General features: G+C 41.6%; 1 protein-coding gene across 1 annotated transcript; it reads right to left on the reverse strand.

Moving 5' to 3' along the window:
- Positions 1-617: 617 nt before the first annotated feature.
- Positions 618-16,114, reverse strand: LOC119744913 (molybdenum cofactor sulfurase-like). The gene is given in 15 exon segments (XM_038221112.1): positions 618-1,422; positions 2,177-2,281; positions 2,935-3,281; positions 3,861-3,979; positions 4,384-4,480; positions 5,444-5,606; positions 6,284-6,745; positions 7,251-7,367; positions 8,542-8,558; positions 8,561-8,740; positions 9,537-9,613; positions 10,310-11,206; positions 11,890-12,046; positions 13,052-13,135; positions 15,990-16,114. Coding segments are annotated over 14 exon segments (2,892 nt in total). The 5' UTR covers positions 13,113-13,135; positions 15,990-16,114; the 3' UTR covers positions 618-1,329.
- Between the last annotated feature and the right edge of the window lie 1,259 nt (positions 16,115-17,373).

Here is a 17,373-nt window from a genome sequence, read left to right on the forward strand (position 1 = left end):
ACAAAAAAAGTAAATTCTGTCGCAAGTCAATCAGGCGGGCGTTTCTCTCTGGTTTCCTTGGCATGAAACAACCAAGAATATATTAATTCCCCCAGATGGGATGCTGCTCCATCGCAGGCTTTTGCCCAAGGACACAATATATTGCTAGCTGGATTTGAACCCCTGACCCTCTGTAATCATGTTATGAAGCCTAACTATTAAGCTGCAGCCCCCCCCCCCAAAAAAAAGCGCAAAAAATGAGGTCTTTTATTTTGTTATAAATTCCCCTTGTGAATAAAATTGATATAAAATTACACACAATACAATTGTCATCTTTATTAATAAAATCGAAGTATTTTATTATCAAACTTGTTGTGCATTTTTAAGGAATAAAGCAGTTTTCATTTTTGTTGTCATAATAAATTTATAATATAAAAATATCTTTTTCATAACTAATTTTTCTGATTCTGCATAATTTATGAAAATGGTAATTTGTTTTCTTCTAAATATTCTTGTCCTGCATTTTTATTGCACAAATTATTCTTGCCTTTACCATTCCACATATAAAAATCAAATAATCTGGCAGTACCTTCTAATAAAACCTTAATTTATTACTTAAAATTGATTTCCAGACCAAGTAATATTTACAGTTAAACCATAACAAATCTGTAAATCCACACGAAATTGCCTTTGGTGGAAACACCTTTCAAAGTGTTAAATTCGGCAGCAAATCACCCATTGCAATACTAGTGCCTTTAATATAAAAAGTAGGACATCAAATTCAGATTAACATGTCACACAACATCTGAAAGAAATAAATGTAACAAAATCAATGTCAATGGACATCTTAACTAAATTAATAAACGACGTGCATGAGAAGTTGGACGGTCGAAACAAGTGCGCCTAATATCTCAAGTTGAACTGTTGCAGTTTTTTAACTTTCAGATTCTAATCAATACAAAATATATACACAAAGTATTCCCGTCCTTAACAAAAAATCTACATCTACATGTACGTGTATATGGGTCAACCTGAGTTGCTTTAATCATTTTTTTGCCCGATTTTTGCTCCCTTTGTCTTCTAAGAATGCCTTCTATCCCTTCTGTGTTTTTCCTTCCACCCATGTATGGTTATGTGTCCCTTAACTTGTCTGTTTCCGTACCCCTGTCATATTGCGTTTGACAAAAATTCTGCTGGGATCCACTAATTTTGTTTGACATTTTGCTGCGGTTCGACAAGTCTGAAAAGGGGGTAGGGGTTTCAGGTATAAATGTCACAGTGCTTCCACTGTACTTGAACTCACCATGAGAACTCCAAACTCATGTATACGGTCTGAATGATGGAGTTGTTTTACTGTTGGAGCACAGACAGGTTGTCTCCTACTCTGAGAGTTGTGCCATCGGAAGATGCCTCGTCTCGTAGCAGGTGGATGCCAAAAGGAACCTGTCAAGAACACAAAAAAATGGTTGGATAATACATGTATCATAGACACAAATCAGGAGATAAAGCACACCACCACCACCCCTCCCCCCCCCCAAAAAAAAAAACAAATTATCACAGGGCCAAATCCGTAATAAATATTTCCAAAATTTCAGTTCCTTCATTGGAGAGACTAACTTTGCTTACAAAACAACTAAATTTAAATTTAAAACAAAAACACACGGTCCAAGCTATCATTCTCATTTTCTCAAGAACCATAAACGGAAGAAATTAAGCAATAGCACAGCTCTGCGCAAACATTTATTTTTGTTTACTGTAAACTTACATGATACAGCAAAACTAATTGTTAGGTTTTATCTCATGGTTTGCGGGAAATTCAGTATACGAGATTAACCTTGAAATGCTAAACTCTCACGTCGTTATTTTTGCTACAAGATTTGAGGCTTTGCTAGTGGAGTATCGGGTATCGTTTCGGTTTGCGGTAACACCATGTGGTAATAACTACTGCTTAGAAGATATTTAGTTCTGAAAAGAACTTGTCCTGCTTATTATCAACTTTGCTTAGTAGTTTTTTGTTCTGATAAGAATAGTTCTGCTTTAAGTTCTAAAAGAACTTGTCTTTGGTCTCAACGTTTCGACTAGACTGCTCTAGTCATCGTCAGGAGACTGAAGAGAGTTGGAGATGCTACTCCTTAAGTAGGCTGTGCTAGGATTGGGAGTGCTTGCATTGGTTTTTTTTACTGTTTCAATATCGCACCTTCTTTCCTCTGAACATGGAGAGTGTCAGCAAGGGTTCTTTGCTTCTGTTGGCCGTGTTCTGGTCAACGCACACCATCTGGCACCGAATGCAGACTCCAGCAACCTTCAAAAAACAAAATTTAGAATCACATAACCAACACAGAATAGCACAAAATTTGGCACGACTTCAAGTTCAGAAAAGCTTTTAAAAACGAACAAACTGATTGGCAACAAGACTGTTTGTTTTTTGCATGTCTAATTTTTTTTGGCATTTGCTGGTTTGACTTTTCGAACAACATTGGTCCGGCGTCACCTGCAGAACGCAACTACCCAAGGTAGGCTCCCGAATCCTACGCTGGCGTCGTGCCCTCTTCAGTCAGGTCGTATGCCTGGATGACAACACTCCAGCAAAGAAGGCACTTGGCATCGCTATCGACTCCTGGAAAGGCCAACCCCAGCTTTCGGCTGGACAAGGCCAAGAGGCCGCCCAAGAGGACCCTTGATCGATTATTTGGGTCGACCAAGCAGTTGAAGTAGAGAGCATCTGGAATCAAGCTGTTTGACGTTGGCACAGGAGATCTGCATGACGGACCAACACTCTCTTTGCGGCTGAGTGAGTGAGTAATTTTTTTTTGTGGGGGGGGGGGAGAATCACTGTTTTATCTTTTTTTACACTAAACTATATTCTTAAAGCTGTACATCTTGTACATTTTAAAGTACTCACTAATATGGCATTTCAACTTTTTTTGCCATTGATATATAAACTTGTTGGCTTACTGGAAACACATGATTGCCGATGCGTATCTTCTTCCACTCGTCCTCTTCAAAGGCTTCCCACCCATCAATCACCAGGTTGCCACGGAATCGACCAATCAGCTCCTCCATCTGCACATCAGACCCCTCCCCTTTCTGTCCGATCAGCGGATACTGAGTAGTGATTGGTTCTGACAGGTCACCGCTGCTCTGAGGAGTGTTTCTCATTGGCTGGTTGGGATGATGATGCCGTTCCTTGATGGCTTTGAGTAGTGCCTGGGCACTGGGCCTGCTCAGCAGAGTGAACGGGGATTCGTTGACCAGGGAAAGACTCTGGTGACTTCCACTTTTGACACCTGTCGCAGTTTCACCTGTTGAAACACATACTAAACCAATTAGTACTTTTTATAAAATAGAATTTCTTCTTTGGCATCAGGGAGATGTAAGTTTTATATTGGGGATTTTACCCTGTGCCTGACATTTATTTGAAATTATTTATAAACACGGTATACCCTGTGTTTTTCGAGGGATTGCGAGAACCCGCAACCTCCTGCTTGCTAGTGCAGACGTCTTACAACTTGACCACCAAGCTTGCTGAGATCAGTGGGCCGATTCGAGTCTTTTGTAGCAGTGGGTACCGCAACCAAACTTTTTATCAGATGCAAATTAGTACTTGTATTTATTACAGTGTATTCCCTGACAATCTGTAAAACCACAAAATGCTTGGGCAGTTTTAAGCAGTGCTGGAGTAACAGTCAGGGTGGTTTGGGGTTCAATGTACGAGAAACAATGTATTAGACATCTTACACAAAGTTCTTGTTCACATTGCCAGTCCTACACCAATCTAATGTAAATTGCCCTAAAATAAATATCAACACAACAATTGTTTTCATGATCAAACTAAAACACTATTTTGAAATGTCTGTGTGATTCTATATTTGAACACATACCTTTGACAAGTTTACAATTTCGCTCAAATTCTGGATTTTGTTGGAGGAGACGGCATTTCTTTCCGATTGCAGTAGACAACCACTCAGCAACCCCATCGCCACAGTCTAACGTCTTCACTCTGAGAAAAAAACAAAGACATCTCTTGATTTGTAATTAAGATGAGACTACATGTATGTTAACTTGAATCTACATTCAATTCAAGGCTTTCCCGCTGTGGAGATAGACTTGGGATGCTCCTAGCAAATTTGGTTTACACTGGAAAAATGACAAACAAACAGAACTTTTTTTCTGAGCAAAAACACCACGACTCCCAATCGATCCTTGTATTGATTCGGATCCAGTCCAAGCGACAAAACTGGAAGTATCAACCCTACCTTTCTGACTGGAAAATATCCTGTTCACTCTTTCGGCAAAGCAATAATTACTAATTCCGATCGCCACTTATGTTCAAATATTTTGAGTGGTCCTCCTTTCTTTTTATACAGTCTAAATCAAAGATCACATTTCACTGTCGTCGCTTACCTGTCAAGGCAGACTTTACTCTGACAATAATTCTTGGACGTTTGATCTTGGTTCGTCTCAGAGCTGACATCCAGAGGCACTCTGATGGTTGACTGGCCTGGTGAAGAACGTAACCAGTTCAAGGCAGCATTAGTAATGATACTTAACACTTACATTTTTGTATCTTAATGACCAAAATATTAGACGCTCCTACCCCTCACCCCCCTCCCCCCAAAAAAAGTGAATTTACAGTAACCTCACCAAACTGGACTTTTTTGCGGCCAAATTACTGACCTTAACAAGTTTTAATGACATGTTTGGCCAAAATGTTTGAATAAATTTGTTTAAAGTGTATTTTGAAAATAAAATAAAAAATTCCCTATGCATTTTTAGTGTGTTATTGGTTAAAAAAATTAAACAGGTTATTAATTAAACAGAATATCGTTAAAGGTACCCTAAAGTAAAAAAAAGTGAGTATAAAAGACTGGCAGAAAAACATTAAAAAGTTACAAAATAAAACTATTTTCCTACCTCCTACATGGAAATATTCTACGGCATTACCATCAGTACAAATTTGTCATGGAAATACACAACGAAGATGTTAGAATACATGTATTTGAATGGCAAACACAACTCTTGGCAGTGCACAGTTCGTGTGTTCCAATTGGGAAAACCTACTGATGCGTATGTGCATTATTGAGAACAGCATTTCCTGGGAGAACAAGGGAACTAAATGTACTCATGCTGCCCAGTCATGAAAAAAAGGACAAAATTCTAGTTTTTTGCAGTCAGTTATTTAGTTTAAATAAGGGCCCAATTTTGTGGCTGTTTTTACCATAAGTATAACAATCCCTCCTAACTGTAACAAAAAATTCTGCACTAACACTAAACCAGTTAGCGTATTTCATGGACGGCAAGGAAGTTTGGTTTTGCATTACGTTTTATGTGATTGAGGATTCTGTGTCTACTGGGTAAGCACAGAATGTAGGCTTTGGTGCTGATAGTTCAGAACGACGATCGTAAGGGCGGGACTCTGTGATTAGCAGTGCTATGACATTGGGCCCAGGACTACACACCTTACCTTGACATTGTAGCCAAAGACACCTGTTCTTCAGATCAACGATAGGTTTAACGAGACACAGTCGTTCCTCCCTCTTCTGACTGAGACACACCCCGTTCTCATTCACCACCATCCAGTGTCTGTCGTACAGCAATCCTTTGGGACCTATCTGCCATTCACTCACCTGTATACAAACACCCCACACGATCATTTCTAACTCCGTAATCCCATTATTACTTATTGCACTAATTTTACTGACGGCGTTGGAGTGGAGGTATGGGTCACAAGTGCATCACAAGGTAATTAGTCACAGGTTAATTCCGTTCACAAGAAACAAGGCACGAACGATAGCAAAGGAATGCCTTTGTCAAAGTTGGTTGGAATATTTTGTGAGATGACATGGGACTAGGTGACTCGTGAAAGACTCATGGTGACTTGTGATCCATTGCAACGTGATTGCAAGGACCTCACTACAACACCTTTAATTGATATGAATACCTAAGACAGTTTACCCATTCCTACTGGTCGAAAGCCCGTCACGTGGCCGGTTTTATATGGTGTCTGTCGTGCAGCAATACTTTTCTAGAAAGCCTGCCAAGTGGCCAGTTTTAAACGGTTGATAAAGACCAGCTGGCTGGTCTTAAACACTTTTCTAGTGTCGCATAAAATTTGGACTCCTATGAAATCCGGTGTCTTTGATTTTTTTTTTTTAAACTTTTGGTTGAACGTTCACAATCCTAACGCAGGCATGCGCAATACTACCAGTGAGTCAGTATTTCACAGTCCGAAATTCACACTACATCGACCCAGCTGCTTTCTGTGCCACATCATGACCAGAAAAATAAATAAGACTATAATCACCTGAAATGCCCCGCATGATTTCACGGGATACAAGAAGATATTAGTCAACACTTTGCGGCCGGATAATGGAACCTTCTTTAGCACCGTGCTGGGTACACTGAGGGAGGAACCAATGACACTAGACAGCTGGATGTCATTCTTTTGATCATCTCGAAGAGACTGGGCATCGTCAAGGCCCGAGTGAGCACTCTGAGAGACGTTAGCTGGTTCCTCCTGGACGGAATCCACGTCTTGATTTGTTTTCCGCTCTGGTCCTTCACAGCTAGTCCCAACGGGACTCTGGATACTTGACATTTCTGTGGCTGTGCCACACTGGTTGGATGTCTTCATGAAGCATTCCCGTACAAAGCTGAGGAAGTTATTGGCATCGTCAAGGGTAGACATGTAGCCGAAGGAGATGCGAACTGAGCCGGTTGGTTGGCCAAGGATGACGTCCATCTCATCACCGCACACATGCCCTGCCTGAACACACCACACAAATCAAAAAGGAAAACAAAATACAAAACTGAAAATTAAGCCATGGACAGAAATCGGACGAGAATAACACCCATTTTGTTGATTCGCACCCCAAAAAAAAAAAATTCGAAAAGATTTGAATTGAGTTTGACGTTCAAAACAGGTATGACAACAAGCAAAAGTTGTCAAAAGTTTGATGTGCACTCGTCAAGAGCCTTTTGACTTCAGACATCTTTAAATTGCCAGTGTTAAACCAAATTTTATTTTGGTAGTCATGAGTTGCTCCGAATATTTTTGGCTCGACAGGTTTGAAACAGGTGTGAAACTTTTTCGTCTGAATTTTGTGAGATGGGAAAGCAGCAAAAAAATTAATCCTTCCGGACAGTTTTTCCAGCAAATTTCTCGATCATTTACTATTCATAATCGCCAGTCAGTGGTCAGTTTTGGGAGAGATGTTCTTTGAACCCTAATTGTCAAAAAAGTTGTCAAATTTCCTTGCAACAACTTATACCTGATAGTTGTTGAGGATGTGTTCGTCTGTTAAGCCAAGGTGTCGCTGGCATGCTCCGGTGTTGCAGAAACATCCTGTGCGAAGATGGATGCCATGTAATGATGCTAGCCTTTCAATCTGAAGGACAACAAAAAGAAGAACGATGTCCATATAATCCGCATATTCTTGCAAAACCTCAAACAGCATTTGAGCATACAAGTGCCTTTGAGGAGCAAAACTATATGCTGAATTTACGTCTTGCAGATGCAAAAATACTAGCATAGTCGTACAGAAATTGAACTAAGTATGCCACAAAGAAATGCTTATAGCTAGTCTCAGGTCGATCCGCGATTTGCTTGCCCTGCGTCAGAACTGTTGGCACGAAGCACAAAGGTCATGCTCTGGACACGAAACTGAGAAATTGTGTGATTACCGTGGAACAAGCGGCATCTCAATAAAGAATATCAGCAACCATGCTCATGTCACCCACGACATGACGGCGATTCACAACGAAATTGAAATGATCCGGATGCCCGCACGACATTGTAACTTCACACAGGTCGACTGTGATTGATTCCCACGGGTCAGGACCACGTCCTGTCGTGGCACAGAAGCTGAATATTTCTCTGCTCTTGCACCTGTTGATTGTTTTGAGCTCCAACTGATGCTGATTGTCTTAATATTGTAGCCGTTACACTTGAGTCACAAAAAATCAGTGACGTAAATGTTCCTGACGGTCGTACTTCTGTGTTGTCGCAAGGTCCACCTTAGTCTGAGTATCACCCGTTATCCATGGAGCCCAGTCTCTTGTCTATCGCCGATATATCTAAGCATGCAGATTTATGTGATCCTGCGCCTCAGCCAATCGGAGTCGACTTTACTAAATCACGACGTCATTTCATTACCAAATCAGGACTAAATGTTTGATTGGTCAATTCGAACGCAGTGTTTTGTAATACAACAACGGCCAGGCATCTATAAAACCTAGACAAGCTTGGTGCGCGTGGACCGCGTAACATAATGCATAGCGCATGACCACAGCCTTTGTTTGTTGTGTCAATTTTTTTTTTTTTATCTATGTCCCTGATGCGATAATGGGTGAATGACCGAAGACCCGATATAGAAAGTGCCTGCTGATTAGTCAAAATCTAGAGGTCAAGAGGCCGTTGTCTTGCATAATTTATCAGCAAATCTGCTCACATAGACCATGGCTCTTTGCCATGGTCTATTACATAGACTAGGTCGACCTGAGGTCAGCTTAAAACAAACAGAAGTGTCATTCGTAAGTATATGTCTTAATTCTTACATGTACCTGTGCATAGCCAATGATTCTCCACTGGATCTAAGCAGGAGGAAGTTGACTATTGGTCCTTGGCACTCCTGACTCTCAAAGTCATTCTCACAATACAGCTTGGCAACAGGTTGGCCATTGGCATGACGATAAGAAGACATCTCATGGTGCACGTATTTGGCCAGGGCGAAGGTGTGGTCAGAAATGCATTTCATGCCTCCTGGGTTTTCAATGAAAATTCAGTCAGTTCAAATTACATATTTAACAAAAAAGTCAGGTCTGAAATTCTGGCCTAAGGAGGGATCTTTTGCAGGGGGGGGGGGGGGGCCAAACCAAAGGAAAAGAAGAGAGTAGACCCTCATCAGCCGATATAACACCTGTAATTTGAAGTAAGTGTAAATTACACCAAAGAGACCGTGCTAACAGGCAGCTATGTACATTTTTTTGTGTAAATGTACATTCAATGAACATTACCTCTTACATGAGAGGTCAACCGCCCCCAAATTTGCTACAACCGGCTAAAAAATATTGATCAGCAACCCCCCCTCCTTCCCCCAACCCAGTGGCGTCGCCAAGGGGGGGCCAGGGAGGGCACGTGCCCCCCCTGGAAAACCTAGTGCCCCCCCGAGTGCCCCCCCCCATCTGAGATTTGGGTTGGTAAAAAAATATATATATATTTTGTTATATTCAACTCCCATCATCTGAGTTGGTTAAATAGCAATTTCTGGAGATATCTTCAGATCGAATTTAGCATCAAATGTGGCACCATTTTGCATCTAGCCCATCCTCCGTATGCGAAAATTTTCCAATGGGGAGGGGGGCACCCCCTCCCCTTAGACCCCTCCCCCGGGACGGCGATCCGTATCCACCTAAGTGCCCCCCATCAAATGCTGGTGCCCCCCCTGTGCCCCCCCAGACTGAAAAGTCTGGTGACGCCACTGCCCCAACCAATCCCCCCCCCCCCCCCCCCGAATCTGGGGTGAGCCATTGACACAATGATCAAAACATGTACATACCTGCTAGGGTCTCCAGTGTATCAAACCCATGCTTCAAGGCAATAATGTCCAAGAAGGGTAGCGTTCCATCTTCAAATCTGATATGGGGCAAAAGAGACAAATCCACATCCAAGTTAGTTGTGAACATGCAGGGTTGTTAAGAGTCAAGCATGAGTGCTGTAGTGGCTCAAGTCGGGTCCAGGTCATTCTTTAAGACATTGACTCAAATAAAGTCATTCTAAGGGCACTTCATTCCAAGGGAAACAACTCCATTGAGTCTTTAAGTTCTAGCTCGAGTCAATTTGAGTCACTGACATTTTAGTATGATCTTATTTATTATCACTATATGCATTCAGTTCCAGTTTTGGTTTGTTTTTGGTTCAGGGATGATAATTTCTGTTAATGAGACATGTAGTACGAAACAGGAGTCCGTGGTATGACATATGTGCCTTGCTTACTGCACTTTATGTGAAACTGTAGCCTATTTATTAGTCATCGCAATTATTTTTGCACGTTTTACAGGACTTGGGTGTTAATGAGTCTTTGACTTGAGCCGAGTCCAGTCATTTTTCTGGCAGTACCTGGAGTCATGTGCCTGTATTAAGTCTAGCTAGTAAGTTGAGTCACCACTGAACTTGCTTGCGTCTTGACTCGCGTTAAGTCTTGACTGGAGTCATTACAACTCTGGATGTCTGATGTGAAGGTGTATATTAAAGATTACTCAGGATATCCGAAGCACAAATCTGACAAAGTCAAAGTCAATCGCCTAGATGTACATTGGTACATGTACTTACTGGTCTGACAGACTTGTTTTGGGAACACTAAACTGACGTCTTGCGAGATAAGCCTGCACGGTGCCTCCTCCGAAGTAGGTCTTGTGAAGGAAGTGCGCAGCGTCGTTCCTGACAATCAGCGCCCCGAGGCCAGTCGGAAACCCAAAGATCTTGTAGAAGGAGACGGCAACAAAGTCTGCCGGACAGTCTGACAGATCTAGAGGCGAGGTACTGACGAGAGACGCTGCGTCGAGAACCACGGCCCAGTGCTCTAGTGGGTTTGATTTAGAAACGTGTTTCACTTTGCTGATCCATTCAAGAGGATACTTGGCACCAGAGAAGTTAGACTGGGCAGGGTACGCAAACAGACAATTCTTGAGTTTGTCCCTGCTGGGAAAACTGCTCTTTGGATGGTCGCTTGAACCGTGACGTTCTTTAGAATCCTTTTCTGGATGTTTCAGCAGAATGTCGGTGTTGCATTTGATATCTTGGTACGTGACGCATAGGACCTCAGCACCTTTTGCTTTGGCAATTTCCCGCATCCCGACAACGGACGTGTGATTGTCTAGGAGATAACAGAAGAGCCCCGCTGATCTCTGCATGGCATGCTGGGAAGGATTACGCTGCGATGCATGTTGCAATTGATCCTGTGATCGTGAGTCGTCTTGTTGCACTGAAATCTGGGTAATGCCTTCTGGGGGTGTACTTTGGGACACCTTTGGAGAGACGGAACTGAGCAGTTCAGGATTTCCTTCACTTTGGCTGCCCTTTGACTCCTGGGCTGTCTTGTTGAGCTCATCTTTATGATTGTCGGATGCCCAGTCAAAATTGTCCGCGAGGAGTTTAAGTGCTGCAGTGCATCCAGCAGTGAAGACGACTGAGTGCAACTCTGGAGAAGTGTTGAAATGTTGTAATATTCTAGAGCAAAAAAAAAGAGGAAAAACAAAATATCTATTACACTTTTTACATATGTACAGGTATCTCTCAGTGAATTCAAGATTTGACTTTGGGCATGATCCCTGGCTATATGTGTGGTCTGAGGATCAAACATTCATGTAGGCAAAGCCACGGTTGAACGTCTGATCTATCATAGCATGTTAAATCTATGCGACCCTGCAGGACAGCCAATCATCTTCAGAGACTGTGACATCAGTTCGATCAAAATTTTGGACTAAGCTGTGGATTGGTCAATTTGGCTGCCATGTTTTTGTAATACCACAACGGGTTACGGAAGACCCAATAGAAGGCGCCCGCTGAATGGTCAGAATCTCGATGCCAAGACGCAGTCTTGTTTTGCATATTTAAACGCAAGATATGCTCAGACATCATAGACGCTTGTATACAAGCGGATATTCCACAGACTACATGTACATGTAGTTCAAACCTTGCTCCAGTCAATTTTCCTATTTCAACTTCATAAATTAAGATGTGATTTTATGAACGAAACACCAGCCTAGAAGTAGTGTCAGCCTTTCTATGTGGCACATATATGTACCTGGATGAAAAGTCCACGCAATCAAACTTTCTCATAATCAACTGAGGTTCATTGGAGGGTCTACGTGCCAGTATGAAATGGTTCTGCATATCCATGTATTTTATACCTGTAACGGACTTGTTCTACAGTATCTGTCGTGAGTCGACTACTGGCGCATGGACTGTGGGGGTTGCCATACACATTGCTCATCAGATCTTGATGCACCGAGGCTAGCTGACTCCTTGCATAGAGAGTTGCTCCAGCATGGTCCAAGTATGTTACATCTGTAGACATGAAGGATTAGAAACCAAAAGTTTCAAGAAAGTCATTAAAAAACCCAGACTGGATTACTTAAATGAACCATTCTTTCTTAAGCTCATTGCATCATTTGATAACGCCGCTATAACGAACATCGCAGGATCCACAGAAATGGTTCGTAATAGCGATTGTTTGGTATAGCGATTTTAAGCTGCTGGTGCTCCGGTACTCACTTTTCAATAAATAGCGCCCTTCAGAACTTAAACCTGCACGCCCTGGTAGTTACTGAAAGATGACTTTGAACATGTGCCGACTATTGAATTATGTAATTACACACTTTTTGAACCTACTCAACCTACAGCAATGGGTGGCTTTCCCCTTCTATTTCGTGGGGAAATAGAATAAAAATCGGGAGCCAAGGACAACGTTCAATATATAGCCTTGTAGTTACTGAAAGACAACCTTGAACACGTGCCGACTACTGAATAATGTAATAACACATTTTTTTTTTCTTCAACTATATACCTACAGCAATGGGTGGCTTTCCCCTTCTATTCCTTGGGCAAATAATTGCCACTTGTCGCTATTTTGAGTTGAGAAAAACCTTCGTGGCACAGGAGAGAACCAACGCACAACTCTACTCACATATGGTCCACTAGCCGGGAATCGAACCAGGGCCACAGTGGTGAGAGACGAGCACCTTACGCACTAGCCATCCAAAACTACACAATCGCGGCTCACCTCCATCTTAATCATACTAATGACAAGGGCGGATCCAGAACATAATTTGGGGGGGGGGGGCCAAAATTTTTTGGATTCTAGATGCTCTGTGGTGCGATCTGAGGCAATTTCTGACCACTTTAACCAATGTTTTTTTTTGGGGGGGGGGGGGCCATGGCCCCCTTTGCCCCCCCCCCCCCCCCCCCCCGATCTGCCCTTGAAGTCTAATGAGAGGGGACTTATGCAATGAGTCCCTACTGTCTCATCAGGATTCCATTAATGTAGGAATAACCTACTGTCTTTTCACTGACCTGATAGTCCAGGAAATTCTCGTGTTCTGATGTTTTCGACGTTGCCGTTATACCCGTCCATGATTTCCTTCAGCTTCAAAATGTCTGTCGGCCAAAATAAAAGTTAAAAAATCTTCACACATGTCACTGCATGTACTGTATGATTCACAACTTGAACATTGTGTGTTGTTAAAAAAAATTGTACAAACAACTTCTACTACAGGCCTAATAATCCTAGGGCTGGTAGCATATTTCAATAGGAGGCGCTGTTCAAATTCGACGATTATTAGCACTAGATTACAGAATGGTCTACCGTATTTAGAACAGACAGATATTATACCAGTATACATTTTTTTTGGGTGTCATAGCAGGTGGGGGGTTTTGAGTTTCGACTTATTTTTTATGAAATTTGTATGGAATTTTTTTTTTTTGGACAGAGCAGGGTTTTTTTTTTTGACCCCAAAAACCCCCCCTCTGGATCCACGCCTGACTACGGCGTGAGAGTGTGGTCTTAAGAGACCCTAGAAAAAGGGCCTCCCCAAAATGGTCCATTTTGACCAAATTGACCATTTTGGGGAGGCCCTTTTTAAGGGTCTTTTAAGACCACACTCTCACGCCGTAGTTATGTCTCCAGCGTTACATGAGAATTCCTGATGAGCTTGTTAAGCTGGAGTTACTCAAGCTACCCCCCTCCCCCCCCCCCCGGCCCCCAACAAAATACCAAAAAACAAATGCTAATAAACATGATAAAACCGGTCGTCAGACCCCTAAAGGCAAAGCTACGCGGTCCTATTTCTACGCACTCACCTTCAATTGTGTGTGACAACTGCGCGTGCGTTGCAAGCGTTACCTGCCATGCCTGCAAGATTAATTATGGTGTCCTACTAAACTGCGTCAACAAGCGTCAACAAGCGCCAACAACAAGCGTCAACAGTCGTCAACAAGCATCAACAAATTTTGTATATGCTTTTGAACATTAAAAGTAGCTTTATATGGTAGAAAAAGCAATAAAGAACATCTTCTGCATATCAATTAAAGTTAAAATTATTTAAAAACTTGTTTTTTTTAACGCAAAATGTACGACGAATTTGTTGATTTGTGTTGGCCGCCATTTTGTTTACGTGTAGCTTAGCCGTACTACGCATGCCTGAAGTGTACAGAGCTATGCATGCGCGAAGTGTACACTAATCGACAAACGCGTCGTACATTTCGCGTTCAAAAAAACAAGTTTTTAAATAATTTTAACTTAAATTGATATGCAGAAGATGTTCTTTATTGCTTTTTCTTCTACCATATAAAGCTACTTTTAATGTTCAAAAGCATTTATACAAAATTTGTTGACGACCGTTGACGCTTGTTGACGCAGTTTAGTAGGACCGTAATTATGGGCATGATGGGAGTGATGGAGGCTCGAGTCATGCGATGAGTCGAGGGTCGAGGACATAATTGTCTAGGCTGTGCTCCGTGGTCATATATGGGTCGATGTGGCCGGCAGCTATAGGCGCCTTTACCTGTTTACTAGCCCCATAAATGTGGCCTATTTACTGGACTGCCTCCGTAAACATAGGCCACACATCCACATGTACAAAAACGTGTCGCACTTTGCCAAATTTTGATTTTCGCATTTAGGCTTAGTTTGTAGGTTTTTTTGCTTTAGAAGCTATACTCACCCTCTTTATAGGCTAATCAGAAAGTGCTGCCTTTTTCAGATGTATATTTTTCGTGAAATTTCCAGATTCATTTTTACACGTTTGCGTATCAAAATTTCAACATGAAATTTCACAAAAATTAGACATCTGAAAAAGGCAGCACTTTTTGACTAGCCTATAAAGAGGGTGAGTATGCTTCTATTTCTAAAGCAAAAAAATCCTACAAACTAAGCCTAAATGTGAAATTGAAAATCAAAATTTGGCAAAGTGCGACACGTTTTTGTACATGTGGATGTGTGGCCTATGTTTACGGAGGCAGTCCAGTAAATAGGCCACATTTATGGGGCTACCTGTTTACGTGCCAGCGGCCCGACCACGTTGTAGCCGCGTCCTTCGCAATTCAGCACACCAGCTGCCAGTAAGGATGATTAGCCTCCCCAAATATTATTACTGCCTAGGCCTACCCTACTCCTAGAACTATGAGGCTCCACGTAGTGGAGCCGTGGAGCCTCATAGTTCTAGGAGTAGGCCTACCCCTTAGCCCAGGTTGGACGAAGTCTTCATTGCAATACGACTAACTCCCTCCGTAACGTAGGGAGGAAAGGGAATCCACCAGGGCTAGCCTATTGTTGATGTACCCTAACGTGGCGCGGCCCCTAACGTGGCGCACTTTGATTTTTCGCCTGTAGCGCCTAGCTAGAGCAAAAGTTTTAACTGAAATTTCACAGAAATTGAAATTTCATCAAGTTCTAAACACTTCCGTTTATAAATCGCGAGTTTATTTACCCGTTACAAAGTTAAAAGAAAAATGCCCCGAAAAATAAAAAAATAATTTTCTGACAAACATCTGGCTGGGTTTGCAAGTTAAGATAATAATGATTTATCAGAATTTATCAAGTTTAAAGAAATTCCTAAATGTTAATTTGGAATTTTCCGAGATTTATTCAAGTGCGCCACGTTAGGGAACACTCCGCCAATTTGTGCCCAATTTCCGGACGCGAACGTTTTTGCATTTCGGATGAAATTTTATGAAACCGAAATTGTTCACAGAGGTTAAATAGCAAGTATTAAAAAGGTAAAAGTACAGTATTTCACTGCATGAATTTGAGGTTTATCAACAAAGAGATTTGGAAACACTATTACACAAGGAAAGTTGGGTAAGCTTCGAAGTGCGCCACGTTAGGGAACACGACTATACCCCTCTAGTTCTATATTTTATTTCAAAGTCAAAATATGCACCATATAGGTATAATGCAATTTTCCACAAATTTGTTCACACTTTTTTTTCCTCCATGGTATAAGTTACTTACCTGCTTACAGGTTACGCTGAGACGTCCATCAGCTCCCTCGAATTTATGCTGAAAAACGGGATTTCATTAGCGCGGTACCGGTCTGAACGGGATCCCCGATGAATGATATCATTGTGTACAGAAATAGCGCCCTCTCTCATGTCTCTCGGATACTTAAACAATAAAATAAAAATAAGAGGGCGTTCATGAACTATTGAACTATACGTCCCAGGGTCTACTTTCAACCTCGAAACAAATAGTTGATCCTGGCATGACCCTGGCATGGTAAAATTGCTTCCAGTATTATATCTCCGCTGAAGCAGCAGGTCCCGTGATGCCAACTTTTAGCAAACGCGGTTGTTCCGAAAGATGTTCTGCACTGCATGTCTGTTGAATTTGAATCGATTAAAACTTGACATCAACTATTTTACAGAAATTCTCACCCAAAGAAGACCACCCTTAAAACGAACGATGTTTCCCAAACTGGAAAAGTAGCCATTTTGAAAAAGGATCCACCTTCGGACCTGCTTGCATCGTTTGTTCGGGTTCCCGCGGTGGTTGCCTGCATGACATCACACAAGGTACATGCTTAAATTAAAGGCATACCATCACTGCATGCAGTGTACGTATAGTTGTAATTCTTTGGAAAAAAATGTGCCATTTCAAGCGTAAAATATCCTTATCATTTTCTGCCTTTAACTTCTTATGTTTGTCTTGCCCTTGTCCTATGTTATTTATTTATTCATTCATTCATTCATTCTTTATTATTTTTACCACATCTCCTTATGATCACATTAAGTGACAATTAAGGCGTAAATACATAGTTTTAAATATTATGGAATTGATACTGGTGTTACAAAATATATTTATACACTTGACCGCATTATTTCAAATTAGAGATGATGGAAGGGGATCCCCCAAAAGCAGAGCAATTGTCGACCCCTTTTATGAATACCTAGACCTAGCCTGTGACCAAAAAAGACCATTAACAAAAGGACAATCCGAACGACAGTGGACGAATAACTAAAGAAATACAATGAAACTTACACAATCAATGGTTCTCCGAATATATTCCAACATTAGAATCACACTCTTGGAAAAAAATGGTCCGGTTAACTTATTCTTTATGATATGGCCCTTGCGGTTTTGCCGAAGTCAATTGAGTGTGATCGTCCGACTGATAAGGTTTACGCACAAAACCATGGGCCAATGAGGCTTTGCATAGAAAGCTGGCCGAACCATTTTTGGGGAAAGTGTGCTGGTAATGAAAGTAATGTATTTTCCAAACAAAGATATAATGTTCCTGTGGTGAGTGAGATGGTCATATTCCGATGTGTACTCCATGGGCAATGTGGTTCCAGAAATCAAAGAGCTCTATGCACAAATGAGGTGCATCAACTTTTTC

Source organism: Patiria miniata, unplaced genomic scaffold (genome assembly GCF_015706575.1).
Source record: "Patiria miniata isolate m_02_andy unplaced genomic scaffold, ASM1570657v1 HiC_scaffold_7, whole genome shotgun sequence".
NCBI classification, from domain to species: domain Eukaryota; kingdom Metazoa; phylum Echinodermata; class Asteroidea; order Valvatida; family Asterinidae; genus Patiria; species Patiria miniata.